This window comes from Oryzias latipes, chromosome 9 (genome assembly GCF_002234675.1).
Source record: "Oryzias latipes chromosome 9, ASM223467v1".
Lineage (NCBI taxonomy): Eukaryota > Metazoa > Chordata > Actinopteri > Beloniformes > Adrianichthyidae > Oryzias > Oryzias latipes.
The window spans coordinates 27,216,589-27,229,284 of NC_019867.2; the positions used below are offsets into that span (position 1 = coordinate 27,216,589).

At 39.3% G+C, this 12,696-nt stretch overlaps 1 protein-coding gene across 3 annotated transcripts in view; it reads left to right on the top strand.

The window, feature by feature from the left end:
* The window catches only part of LOC101175170 (glutamate receptor ionotropic, NMDA 1), an 87,737-nt gene that overhangs the window by 26,504 nt on the left and 48,537 nt on the right, over positions 1 to 12,696 (top strand). For 2 of the 3 annotated variants that reach the window (XM_011479595.3, XM_011479597.3), the window contains exons 5-7: positions 5,790 to 5,852; positions 6,708 to 6,805; positions 10,064 to 10,185. In XM_011479595.3, the coding sequence (XP_011477897.1) occupies positions 5,790 to 5,852; positions 6,708 to 6,805; positions 10,064 to 10,185 (283 nt within the window). The remainder of the gene's footprint in view (positions 1 to 5,789; positions 5,853 to 6,707; positions 6,806 to 10,063; positions 10,186 to 12,696) is intronic. The other variant, XM_011479596.3, reaches the window with a different exon arrangement.

The window sequence follows — 12,696 nt, forward strand, 5'->3', positions numbered from 1 at the left end:
TTTTTACAACGTATTACATCTAGATGAGCTAAAATATGTTAAATCAATTTCCAGATCATTTCTACAATTGGGAGCAATGGGGAGGTAGGTGTCTTACCTAAGGACACAACAACTATGTAATCTAGGGTTTAAACCCAATAACAATCAATTAGCACACATTGAGCTATACACTTATTGTTTAAACAATGTTTAAACTCTTTTAAACTTGTTTAAACTTTTGACTTGTCCATCCCGACCTTATAAGTCTGTGTGGACGTAACTTCAAGAATTGGTATCAGTTTTTCAGGTGCTCCTGCAAATTAATAATTACCATACCTGCTGTTGTTGATGATAGACACTCTTTTTAGATATTTGATGATTAGTGTTGGAGCATTTGATCTGGTCTTGGTTATGTTACTCTTATCGTCAAGATCTGGAGTCTTGGGTTTTCCTGAGCTACTCTGACGCTTCTCTTGGTTTTTTTGATGACATTGTTTTGGTCTTGGTGGAGGTTTGACTCCCTTACGTTGTCACCTTCTTAACTATTAGTCTCATACATTGTTTTCTGTCCATCTTTTGTTCCTGATTTAAAAAAAAAGCCACAAGATTATCTCTTCCCCCTCTTCTCATCCTTTCTCTTGTCCTTCTGTCCATCTCCTCTTTTCAGTTTCTCACCATCATCTTCAGTGGTCTAATCACATCAACTGACAGAGACCAGAATTGTGCAAACACATCTCAGCTGATTCCGTTGCAGTTGTCAGATCAGCTGTCCATCATGCCTGTTCACTGTTGCTGCTGTAATGAGCAGCATAACCTGACCCATCTTCCCACCTTTAAGACTCATAAACTTCCCTTGTAAGATGCTGGCATTTGCAGATTTTGTGATTGAGGGTGGCGTTCAAGTTTCAGCACAAAGGTACATAAATTACTGGATCGTCTGCATAGATAGACTCTACAGTTTGCTGATTCTTATTTTTTTTACAAAGACTTGTTAAAGGATAAACTTTACAATGTCTTAATAACTTTTTAGAGAAATCTTCAAAATAAAAAACAGCCATTTAGTGTAGAATACAAACAAAATGGGAAATTTGCAAATTAAATCCTTCCAAAGTTTCAGGGTGACTTTGTGTCTCGTAGCTTCATGAATAATTGAGACACTTTTTAAAGTGGGAGGAGAGACATGAATATTACAGCACATTAGCTAAAGTAGGTGAGCAGAACAGTGTGTGTGTGTGTGTTGTTTATGCTTAAACATCTATCTGATGTGTGTCATAAATATCCCATCAGCCCTGAGGCACTGTGAAACAGACAAACCCACAGTTAACCACGCACAGGCTTCCTTAAAGAAACACTTCTGTTCAGAGCTGAGTCTATTTATTGGTTTGAAACGTGTAATTCTTTTGTGTTTTTCATTAACTCATGGCTCTAGTGGGGATGCTTAACAGAAACTGCAATCAAGCGTGAAATGATCAAAACCCCAGGCATATTTCAACTCAAAGTTATTTTTTTCTTCTTGGCTTTAAATGTCAGGTAATTCCCAGAAAGAGATAAGATGATCTAAATATGAGGCATTGATGTGAATACAAAAATGCTTAGTTTTTATATACTATATTTTCCACACTACAGGTCACACCAGATTATAAGGCGCAGTGTCAATGGGCTATTTTGAAAGTTTATCATATATAAGGGGTGCCGAACTTACGTAGTAAGCGAGACAAAAGAGTCAGAGATAAGTCCATCAGTCAACCAGAGTTTACTAATTGCGTTCGCGGTAACTATAGAGCTAGTTTGTTACACGTTAGCCACGTTGGAAGCCTTGGCGTATTCACAATACTACTTCAACTTCAGTAAGAACAACCAGAATTATCCATATATAAGGTGCTCCAGCTTTTAGTCAAAAAATGAGGAATTGTCACATTTAAAAGACTAACTGAAATAAGTGTTTTGCTTGAAAAAATGTATTACTTAAAAAAAAAACGTATTCATGTTTTTATTTAATCAATATTGAAACTTCTTTGTGAAGATTGGTTAATGGCTTCTAAGTAGAATAAGGAGACTGCAAGTGAATGATTGGAAGACTGAATAGAAATTGGAATAAGCTGGAGCTGCAGGATAGACCAAGAGGGTTCTACAGAGTGCAACAAATATTTAAAATATTTGGACATGTACGCTTGACTGTCTATCGGAAAATAAAACTTAGTGCTTATTGCAAAAAGAAAGCTTATTATATACATGGAGGGTCCATAGAGGCTTTAGGCAGCATTCAGGCCTTTTCAACATCTGCCTCTCAGTTGCATTTCTTGGTCTGAGCCAGCAGATGTCTCCCTTCTTCAAATGCTTTAGGCTATCTCACAGCCCCTGTTTCAAAGTGGTTGTGGACATCACAAAGACCTCACAACTTTGTTGTTATATTTAGTGACTTCTCAGACCCCTCCAGTGACACTTTGCACCCTCGTTAGAGGTTTTTGGTGATGGACAGCAAAACATGTGGTACCAGCAACACTCACTGCCTTTTACTGAGTCCACCAGCTTTGTCCTGATGTATGCCCTGACACTCCTGCAAAGCAGTTTCTATCAAGAGAGAAACCTTTATATGGGATCTACATGACCCATGCATGCAATTCAGGGCAATGCTCAATCTGGAGAGACTGCTGTGCTCTCCTGAGGACTGATATTAAGCTTTTATTTTGAAGAGAGCACAGTGCTCTGACTCCTATGCCTCATAAAGGTCTACTAAGGTTCAGATCAACTGTGTGACCGCAGTTTACAGTCTTTTCCAACACGCAGGTTTAGAGCATGGATCTTGGTGGAAGTGTGCAGGCATTTCTGGGACTTAGATGTAAGTTTAATGAGAGGAACATTTGGAGCGGAGTGAATCGAGGAGTAATGGGACGCCGTGCCGCCACACCAGATTAACATCAGATAAAAGTTTGCAGCGAGAAAAGCCAAACCAAACTGTGCGCTCTTCTTGCTAAGGTGCTATCTATTCAGTGGGTCCAAGCATGCTTTGAGAAGTCAACAAAGACCTGCTATTTGATGACTCCTCAGAGTTAACATATAACAAGTCAGTCCTTGGGTGCTAAATTAGTCTGACAGGTTTGTGAATCGTCAAAGATTTTCTTTGTTCTGCTCTAAAAATAAAGCAGCTCTCTTCTCACCTTCACTCACAACTCCAGAGTTAATTTACACCTCAGACCAAATATAACTGCGAGGTTGCTTTGAAGTTCTGCGGAGACATTTTGAACCAAATATCTTTAGTTTCACCACACAAGCCTGCTCTCTGAAAAACATGGAACTCCCACTGTGTAGCACCAGTGTTTGAGATCAGTTTAGCCATCAGGTAAAACAAAATAATTCATAGTGTAGTTATGAACAAAATTACAATTCTAGACAAATATGACTCCGCTTTTCCTCTTAGCGGTACTAAAACAGGGAGACTTGCTCATGACCTCATTAACAGGTATGAATTGTGTTGGAATCTGCATGCAGCAGAAGACCCCTGATCATAGAGTTCTAGTCCAAGGTCTCAGGATTTTGTTTAAATGTGTTTTTGACTGTGCGTCAAACAGTCAGACAGACCAATCAGCCAAATATTGATAATAAGCCATAGAAATTAGGATCAGATGGTTGATAAAATTTTTGAAGACCCTAATGATGTCCCACAATAATCATCACAGCTTGGCTCATCAACAACACAGCTACTTGCACAACCCCTTTAAAGTACAGTTTACTATAAAAAATCTTCAGCACATGTGTTCTACGTCCTGTTTGGCTGCAGAACATTGTCAATCAATCTACTACTACTGTACTACATTCCATGTCTCCTGTGTAGAATTTGTTTAGTTGGCCAAATCTACAGAAATCTTTGATCATGATCAGGTCTTTGTTTTCATTCGATAATCCTGGACTTCATTTTTTTTTTCGTAGGTTTTAACTTTGAAAGAAAAGAGTAAAAATGTTCAGAGAAATGTGTTTAAGGTATGTAGTGAGAGATTTTATACATTTTAAACATATAAAAGAAATATGAAAAGTAAAGTAAAAGAAAGTAAAGTAAATTTTCGGATTCCACCCACTGCAAACTATTTTTAGGTTTATGTTTATCACATACTTTCTGTGATAAACAAAAGACTCTACTGTACTAAACTAGTTTTTACGTCTGGCTCGAATATTCACAGTAATGTATTTTTTTTATTCATAAAACCCTGTGATACAAATAATTCATATGAAAAAAAAACCAACATAAATGTGAAAAAGTTCACACTGTTTAAGTGATAAATAGAGAAGAGTGTCATCAACATAGCACTCGATGAAATAAATTTAATGCAAACAGGGCAGCATCTGACCAGAACCCTGTCGAACTGCTGCAATTGCAGTTACTTTCAACAGTCCTCTATTGTTTTAGTAGTCAAAAATACATTTCAACCATTAAATGGCAAAGCTGGCGATTTGAAAACTAATTCTTAAACAATTACCGGTATAAAGCCCATTGAGACGACTATTGTTATAAAATTGGGCTATATATTTAAATTTGAATTTAATTGAATTGGATTGAAATGATTTGAATTAGATAATACAATGTTATGTTTGCTGAGATTTTATGTTATTTTTGTATTGTCGCCCTTGGTGGACAAGAAGCTGCAGTTGACCCATGCATGCCAAATTATGAAAGCCACATTGCCTTGTTCCAAAAAGTAAATGCCAGATAGTTGTTTTACTATTTAATACACTAATCTTAAAGAACAAAGACCAGGACTATTTTTTGATAAGCATCAGTTTTAAAAGAAAACCTTAGTAATTGGAGGGTGGGGGTGGGGGGTGGGGATTATGGATGTGTATTTTTAATCACCCAGGGGGACCCTGGGGAGGACAAACAACATTTGTACCAGAATCTGTAAAAAAACACCATTATTAACGGCAAGTACATTCTCTTAGGTATATTCCTGTGACATTTAATACGTACATTAGAACATTTGCTAGATTTTATTTCTGTACCAAAACCACATAGACTGAGATTTACACAGGGTGTCGGTGGATTGTCATTTAAAGTGCAGAAATGTCATACCAGACATTATCTCTTTAACACTGACTATGTCTCTGGCAACACCTAAACAACACATACTTTTTGACATACCGTAACTCTTTGACCGTTAACGCAGTCATCTTGAATCAGCTGATTCTGATGTAGAGATAAGCGGCTTTGCATGAGAATCTGAATGAGAATCTACACATTTAAGGGGCGTCCATGTGGCAGTGGCTGGGCAGTTGACCTCTGATCGGAAGACGACAGGTTTGATTCCTGCCTTGCCCGCCCATATGTCCCCACCTTGCCACAGGTGGAAGGTGGGGCTGTGACTGTAAAGCGCTTTGGGCTTTCAAGGAAGGTAGCTGTATAAGTATATGCCATTTACCATTTACCACATAGAAGTACAGAACCATTTTCCTAATAATGGACCGGATAAACAAATGGTCTCACAAAGCAGTGTTTCCTAACCCAGGTTCTAACACACCTGATTAATCTTAACAGCCTTTGTAGAGACCGTTCAATAATTACAGTCAGGTGTGCTTTAGCAGGATAGAAAACATACAGGTCAGAGGGCTTTGATGATCAGGGTATGGAAACACTGCCATAGACTGACAGACAGTTGGACTGACAGATGGACAGCTCTGTTGGACAGGTGGACAGTCTTTGATGTGTTTGCCACTCTGGACCTGAAACAAACAAAAAAAGGAATCATTTGTTGGATGCTTTGCTGCGATTGTCTATAATCTTCTTGTGTCTGCATGTTTTCTCTGTGCACATTACTCATCAGACTAAAAACAGGAACTATGAAAACCTCGACCAACAGAACTTTGACTTCAGGAGAACACCCAAGGTATAAACTTGCATGGTGAAATGATGCACGCCGCCCAACCAATCTCTGAGCTCGTCCGGTAGTAGGCAAACACCAGTCAGCCCTGCCCACCCGCCCAGAATCCAACCCAGCTCCAGAGATAGACTTTTATCCTGGTGGCACGTCTTCTATCAACCATCTATTTTCTTTCTTTTGATTTTTCATGATTCCTGCACACTGAGAATGGGTTCACGTTAGCAGGAGAGACGCCCTTCCTCTTCCTTCCTTCTTCCTCTGAGTTTTTTTTTTTATTTTCCCTGTGAAGGGTTGCATGCAGCCAGGCTGATGCTTGGCTCTCTGCAGATATCTGAGGAACACTGCCCCCTAGGATCCCCTCACTTCTCTGCAACATAAATTTTTTGTTTTTGGGAAATGAACCTCTTCCTCCTACCTGCTTCTCCTAATTTTCTTTCCTCACTCTTCTCGAAGTTTTTTTAATTTATTGATTTGCGGTTGCATCAGTGCTCTCTAACATGCACGTCCCTGATTGGTTGAAGTCTTGAAAGCGCCTCAGTTTGCATGTGCCACCACACCACGCACAACTTTTTGCCCCTCCTTCTTTATATTCAGGCTTTGACTTTAAGTTTACTTTCAGTTCAGCAAACCTTAGACACTTTTTGCCTCCATTTTTTGCCCCTCCCCCTTCTCTTGTGGTAGCGCGGTTGCGAGGGAGCATGGTCGAGGCTTGGGGGGGAGGGGTGGTATGGGGGCAGGAGGCTCTATGGATGGAGAGCTCATGATGCATGTCCTATGATATATCTTTTGGTGTTCTGTTTTGCCGTGTTTCTTCCTGTCCTTCCTCGCTGGTACTGGTCCATTGGCGCCATGGTTTACCAGGCAGAGAAAGTTCTGCTGTTCAACCAGGACACCAACCTGACAGCACTACTGCTGGAAGCCAGAGACCTGGAGGCCAGAGTTATCATCCTCTCAGCAAGGTGGGCTACACTTTTATGGTTACTGGGACTTTAGCGATGGGGTTGGTGTTGTTGGATTCAGGATAGTTATCAGCAAACAGCTAAGTACAGTGGGGGAAAAAATAATTTAGTCAGCCAGTAACTAAGCAAGTTCTACCACTTAAAAAGAAGAGCAAAGCCTGTAATTCAATTATAGATATACCTCAACTATGAGAGACATAAAGAGAAAAACCACACTCTGATTTTTAAAGAATTTATTTGCAAATTATGGTGGAAAGCAACTATTGGGTAACATACAAACAGGCAAGATTTCTGGCTCTTACATACCTGTAACGTCTTCTATAAGACGATCCTCCACGCATTACCTGTATTAATGGCACCTGTTTGAACTCATTATCTATACAAATTACCCCTATCCACAACCTCAAACAGTCCCATTCCAAACTCCACTATGGCCAAGACCAAAGAGCTGTCTAAGGACACCAGAAACCAAATTGTTGACCTGCACCAGGCTGGGACTCAATCTGCAATAGTTAAGCAGCTTGGTGTGAAGAAAACAACTGTGGGCGCAAATATTAGAAAATGGAAGACATACAAGACCACTGAGGTCTTGGCCAGTCTTCAGATCTCAATCCCATAGAAAATCTTTGGAGGGAGTTGAAAGTCCGTGTTGCCCAGTGACAGCCCCAAAACATGACTGCTCTATAGGAGATCTGCTTGAAGGAATGGGTCAAAATACCAGCAACAGTTTGTAAAAACCTTGTGAAGACTTACAGAAAACATTTGACTGCTGTCATTTGCAAACAAAGGGTTTAAAACAAAGTATTGAGTTGAAGTTCTGTTATTGACCAAATACTTATTTTCCACCATAATTTATAAATTAATTCTTTGAAAACCAAACAATGTGATTATCTGGATTTTTCCCACATTTTGACTGTCATAGTTGAGGTATACCTATGATAAAAAATACAGGCATCTCTCATCTTTGTAAGTGGGAGAACTTGCACATTTGGTGGTTGACTAAATACTTTTTTGCCTCACTGTATAACTATGAACACTTATAATTCAATAATAAAATAAGGAACTCTGGGGCTGGCAAGCCACTTCCTGTAAAGAAAACCCTTTCATGATGGTTGACTAGTCACTGGTCTTGGGGGCGCCCTCCACGGGTGTTATATTACCAAAAGTCCTGACTCAGCCATCCAAATAATTGAGATGTTCCAATTGCTTCCATGGCCACAGGTGTATGAAATTGTCCACTAAGGCATGCAGAGAGCTTCTTTGAGCATCTGTGAAAGAGTGGGTCACTCTCAAGAGTGCAGTGAACTTCAGGGTTATTCTGTGATGTCACCTGTCACAGGTATATTCTTTCGTCAACTATCAGTGGTATAAAAAAATAGAAACAATTGGGAAAGGCAGAAACTCATGTCCAGAGGCATTCGCCCACCACAAACTTCCAAACTTGGGTTTGGTGATTGCCGGAACAATATCTTACTGCACTGTTGAAAGTTTGGTGAAGTCCCTCATGAAAGGAACTCAGGATATTTCAGCACGTCACAAGATAATCATATCCTTCTAATTTAGCTAGGACGAAAACCAGGGTACAAAACAATGAGTGTTGAAGAACTTGACATCTTAAGAACAGATTGGAGCGAAGATCTTCTTGGTTGACATGCTTGTCTTACCTCACAAATGTGCTTCTGGAAGTCTGGTCATAACTGTTGCATGAACACTCCCCTAGAGTTCTACCAAAGGGGTTTAGACGATAAGGCTTCAATTGTTGGTTCATGTTAAATCCTGATTACAAATAAGATGTTGGTTAAATGCTGGTGCTTGTATATGCAGATAAGTCAATGATTTGGGAAAAATAGTGCATTTCACGATTGAAAGTAATTTTTCTTGTATCTGATAAATTAAATGACAAAAAATTATTGTGTCTTACTGGACTGTTTTTGTAGGACGTTATCCTCTTAAGACCTGTTCTAATGATTGAGCTAACCTTCTGCACACATGGTCACAGTGATCCAGAATTAACTGCTATAGCAATATAATCCAAAATATCACAACTAGTTGGAAGCAAATAAATGTGTGACATGTATTCATAAAATCACAATGAATTGAGTGCTGAAGACAATTGTGAATTCATGATGAATGTTGGACAATTTATTAGAGAAATACAGCTAAAATTAGCGTGGAGTTTGCCTATATTTAATAAATGGTACAGTCCTAACCAACAGAAGGAGGAACCAAAATATGAAGACCTTTCATAAAAACTACACAAAGAATAAAGTATGTTTTTCCCCAAAGCATTGAAACATCCATTTTCTGAGCCCGCTTTATCCCCTTTGGGGTCATGGGGTTGCTTAAGTCTGTCCCAGCAACTTTTGGGCAAAGGCACAATACAGCCTGATGGTTTGCCAGTCCATAAACCACTACGATACAGTGCAGCCCTTCTTCAAACCCAAAGTAACCAAATTATCTGTGGAAGGTAACCAAACTTTACAAACAAATTCATAAATAAATGTTACAAGGCCACACAGAAAGCATTGATGCATCAGGTAAAAGGACACATTGTGGCCACACCCACCGCATCCAAGTACAGATAATACAATAAACTATGGCTTAAGAAGTACTAGTAAAAACTCTCTAGTTTGATCTATTTACACAAAATGTTAAGAAAAATAAATTTGGTAATACTTTACAATAAGGGTTCCTTTACTAATGTTGGTTGATGCATTATTAATCAATAATTAACTATTAAATGAAGTGTTAACAGCAAAATTTTTGCATTACTTTGCATTGCTAAGTGTATTACTTAATTGATTAGTTAGCATTTAACTAATTATTGCTTAACTTTACCTAATGCATTACAAAGCGTTAATAAAAGTTGTCTCATGCAATTGCTTGGCACGATGTGTGCAATACCTAAAAGTTAGTTAATGTGGCTGTGGCTGCAGAACACATGTAGGCCAGCTGGTGGCATCTGAAAGATAATTCTTTCCGCAAATGGATATAATCCAATAAATTACAAACAGACATTTGTTACTTTTTTTTACAACCGTTTTTTTTTATACTCATTGTCTTTATCAGGCCCCTTTTTCCAGTCCTAATGCAGCAGAAGGAAATTTCTAGGCTCTTTGTTAGATTAAGGGTTGATGTGTGGATGTAGTTTATTAGTTCACTTATTCAGAGAATCAATAAAACTTAAAATGTCTGAAAGGGGTCATGAGGTAACTTGTACAAATGTCTTTGTTTGTGTACATGTTTGTGGAAGTGCAGTGAGGACGAGGCTGCAGCCGTCTACAAGGCAGCCCGGCAGCTCAACATGACCGGCTCTGGTTACGTGTGGCTGGTCGGGGAGAGGGAGATGAACGGCAAAGCTCTGAACGAAGCTCCAGACGGTATGTTAGGCCTTTGTCTTTTCCCTCAGCCTTCCGCTTCCTCTCTTCAGGTCTGTCTGCAGCCGTGCTTCCATCCAGCTCCTCCTAAAAGTCTTTACGACAGAAGCCTAGGGCTCTTTCAGCAACAACATGGATGGTAAACTAGTTTGGGAGGAAAGAGTTGATTTGGTGAAGATAAGGCTTTACATCCATGGCCGTGTAAAGTTGAGGTTCAAACGGTTTGATTTCCCTTTATTAGTCTTTTTTACCAGTACATGTCCAATAACAGAGGCACAAACATTGCTTGTATGTGAGAACTGGAGTGAGTGACTCCTACGCCCTCATGTTCCAAACAGGAAGTACCTTCTTGCAACAAGAAGCCAAAACTCCATAGACTTTCATAGAGAAATAAACAGCTATTACTCAGTCACTCTATTGGTCAGAACCATTCTTGCTCTGATACCTTTTAACATGTTCTTGATAATCCTCTTTTTTATATTCATTGTTGCTAGTTATTCAAGTTCTAAACTGACCAATCAGATGCCTCGATAAAAGTATGTACCCACTCAAACATTTCAAACGCTGGACGAGATACAGATTCTCCCTTTACTTTCAAGTAATAGGGTTGTGGACTTCTGAGAATTTCTGGTTCCAACATGGCGGCATCCGTACTGGAATAAAATTAAATGAATTGACTTCTTTTGGTTGGAGCCTGAAATAAACAATTTTCTGTCTGTGACGTCACACTCACTCAATCCAGTTCTCCTATACAGTCAATGAGCACAAACAGCTCTAATGATGTCAGATGCAAACAATTTATTAAGCTGCTCCCCAACAGCCTGCCACAGGCCAGATTCCAGAGGAAAATCATCCAACAGGAAGTTGGATGTCAGTACTGGCTCTCATTGTGAATTGTCATTGTTTTCATTCAGAATTTATTTTATATTGCTTTTATAAGGCTTTTATTAGCATTACTTTTTCCTTAACTCTCTAAAGATACCTTAATAATTTTCAAGACAGCATACAGGAATAGACAAATTCATTTCAAAATGCTTAAATATTCAGCTAAAGAAAGCTTACAATGTAAAAGACATTTCTTAAAGTGTTTAGTTAAATGGTGAAAAGTTTTAGGAAAAGGGAAAATGAACTGATTCATGCCAAAAAATGAAGAAATAAACAGTATTGTATCAAATATTGTTTTAGATGCCACATGGTGGTTGTGCTCATAGTAAAATGTAGTTCTTGATTTTACAAATTATTTATTTATGCAGCATTTGTAGTATTTGATTAAGTGTTGTCCCAAATGATTGAGCTTCTTTTATACATAATTAATCATATTTATTTTACAGATCCATTTTTAACCAAAAATATTAACGCATTTCTCTGTTTTTATGTTTGACATTAAATAAAAGCAGGAAAGAATAGAAATCTTCTGTCAAACTTGAAGAATTCAATGTTTAAACCACAGAAATGCTGATTTTTACATTTAAAACACTGTGAAAGAGTGAGGCTTAGGCTGTGATTTCCGTATTTGCACCACTCGGTTTAGAGTTCAGAATGAAGTTCCTTACATCAGCAGGAAAATGGGTTGTAATAAGGGCTCAGAAGCTCCCGCAGAACCTTGTTGATCCAGTTCTTCTGGCTGACGGTGCGCAGACGTGGTCGTCTGGAAACCAGAGATAAACTGCAGGGAACTTTGCTGATGATGATGTGACAGTTTGTCAGGATTGTGTCTGAACTTCTGCTGAATATTAGGAGCATTCATATCACTAATATTTCCACTGAAGTGGTGGATGGAAGCACAGCTGGTCTCTCTCTCTCTCTCTATGTCTTCCTCTATGTCTCTCTGCCTCTCTCTGGTAGAGCTGTAGGTCTTGGATGAAGGAAGCTAAACCTCGTCACTGTCAGTTAGCTTCTCAGCGTCTTGGTGTCTCTCTCTGGTTTTCTGACTGCTGGTTGAACGTTTAAACATTGCCGAACAGCAGAGGCATGTTTAAAGGTTCTGAACTGCTCAGTTTCTGTTCTGGCTTGTTTTTCAACTTGTGTGGCTTAAATGTGTCTAACATCTTTTTGTTTGTTTCATCTTCTATAGTGTGTGTCGTCCGCCCGCCCGTTTTCACAGTACACAATCACATGGGCTGACACACAGGAGGGGGGGCGGGGGTGGGGTCTGTTGGGGTTCTGTGGGTGTGTGTGTGTGTCACGGGGGGAGGGAGGGGGAGGGTAACAGCTAGTGTTGCTGCGGTAACCGTGACGCGTGCCCAAACACTGGTAAGACCCTCCACTGCCTTTTGTCTCTTGCTTGATGCCTTGCCCTTTTAACCACTGGTCAGTAGAGGCCCCGCCCACTGTATCATAAACGCAGGGGGCGGGGTTTGATAATTCTGCAGATTTCTCAGTCAGCCAGAGAATTTTTTGAAGGAATTATGGAATCCAGAAAGGATCTCCGTTGGTCTTTAACTTGTCGTCTAGATTAGACGTTTAGTAGAAATTTTTTTTCCATCTCAGATCTGAACAATGATAAGAAAAAAA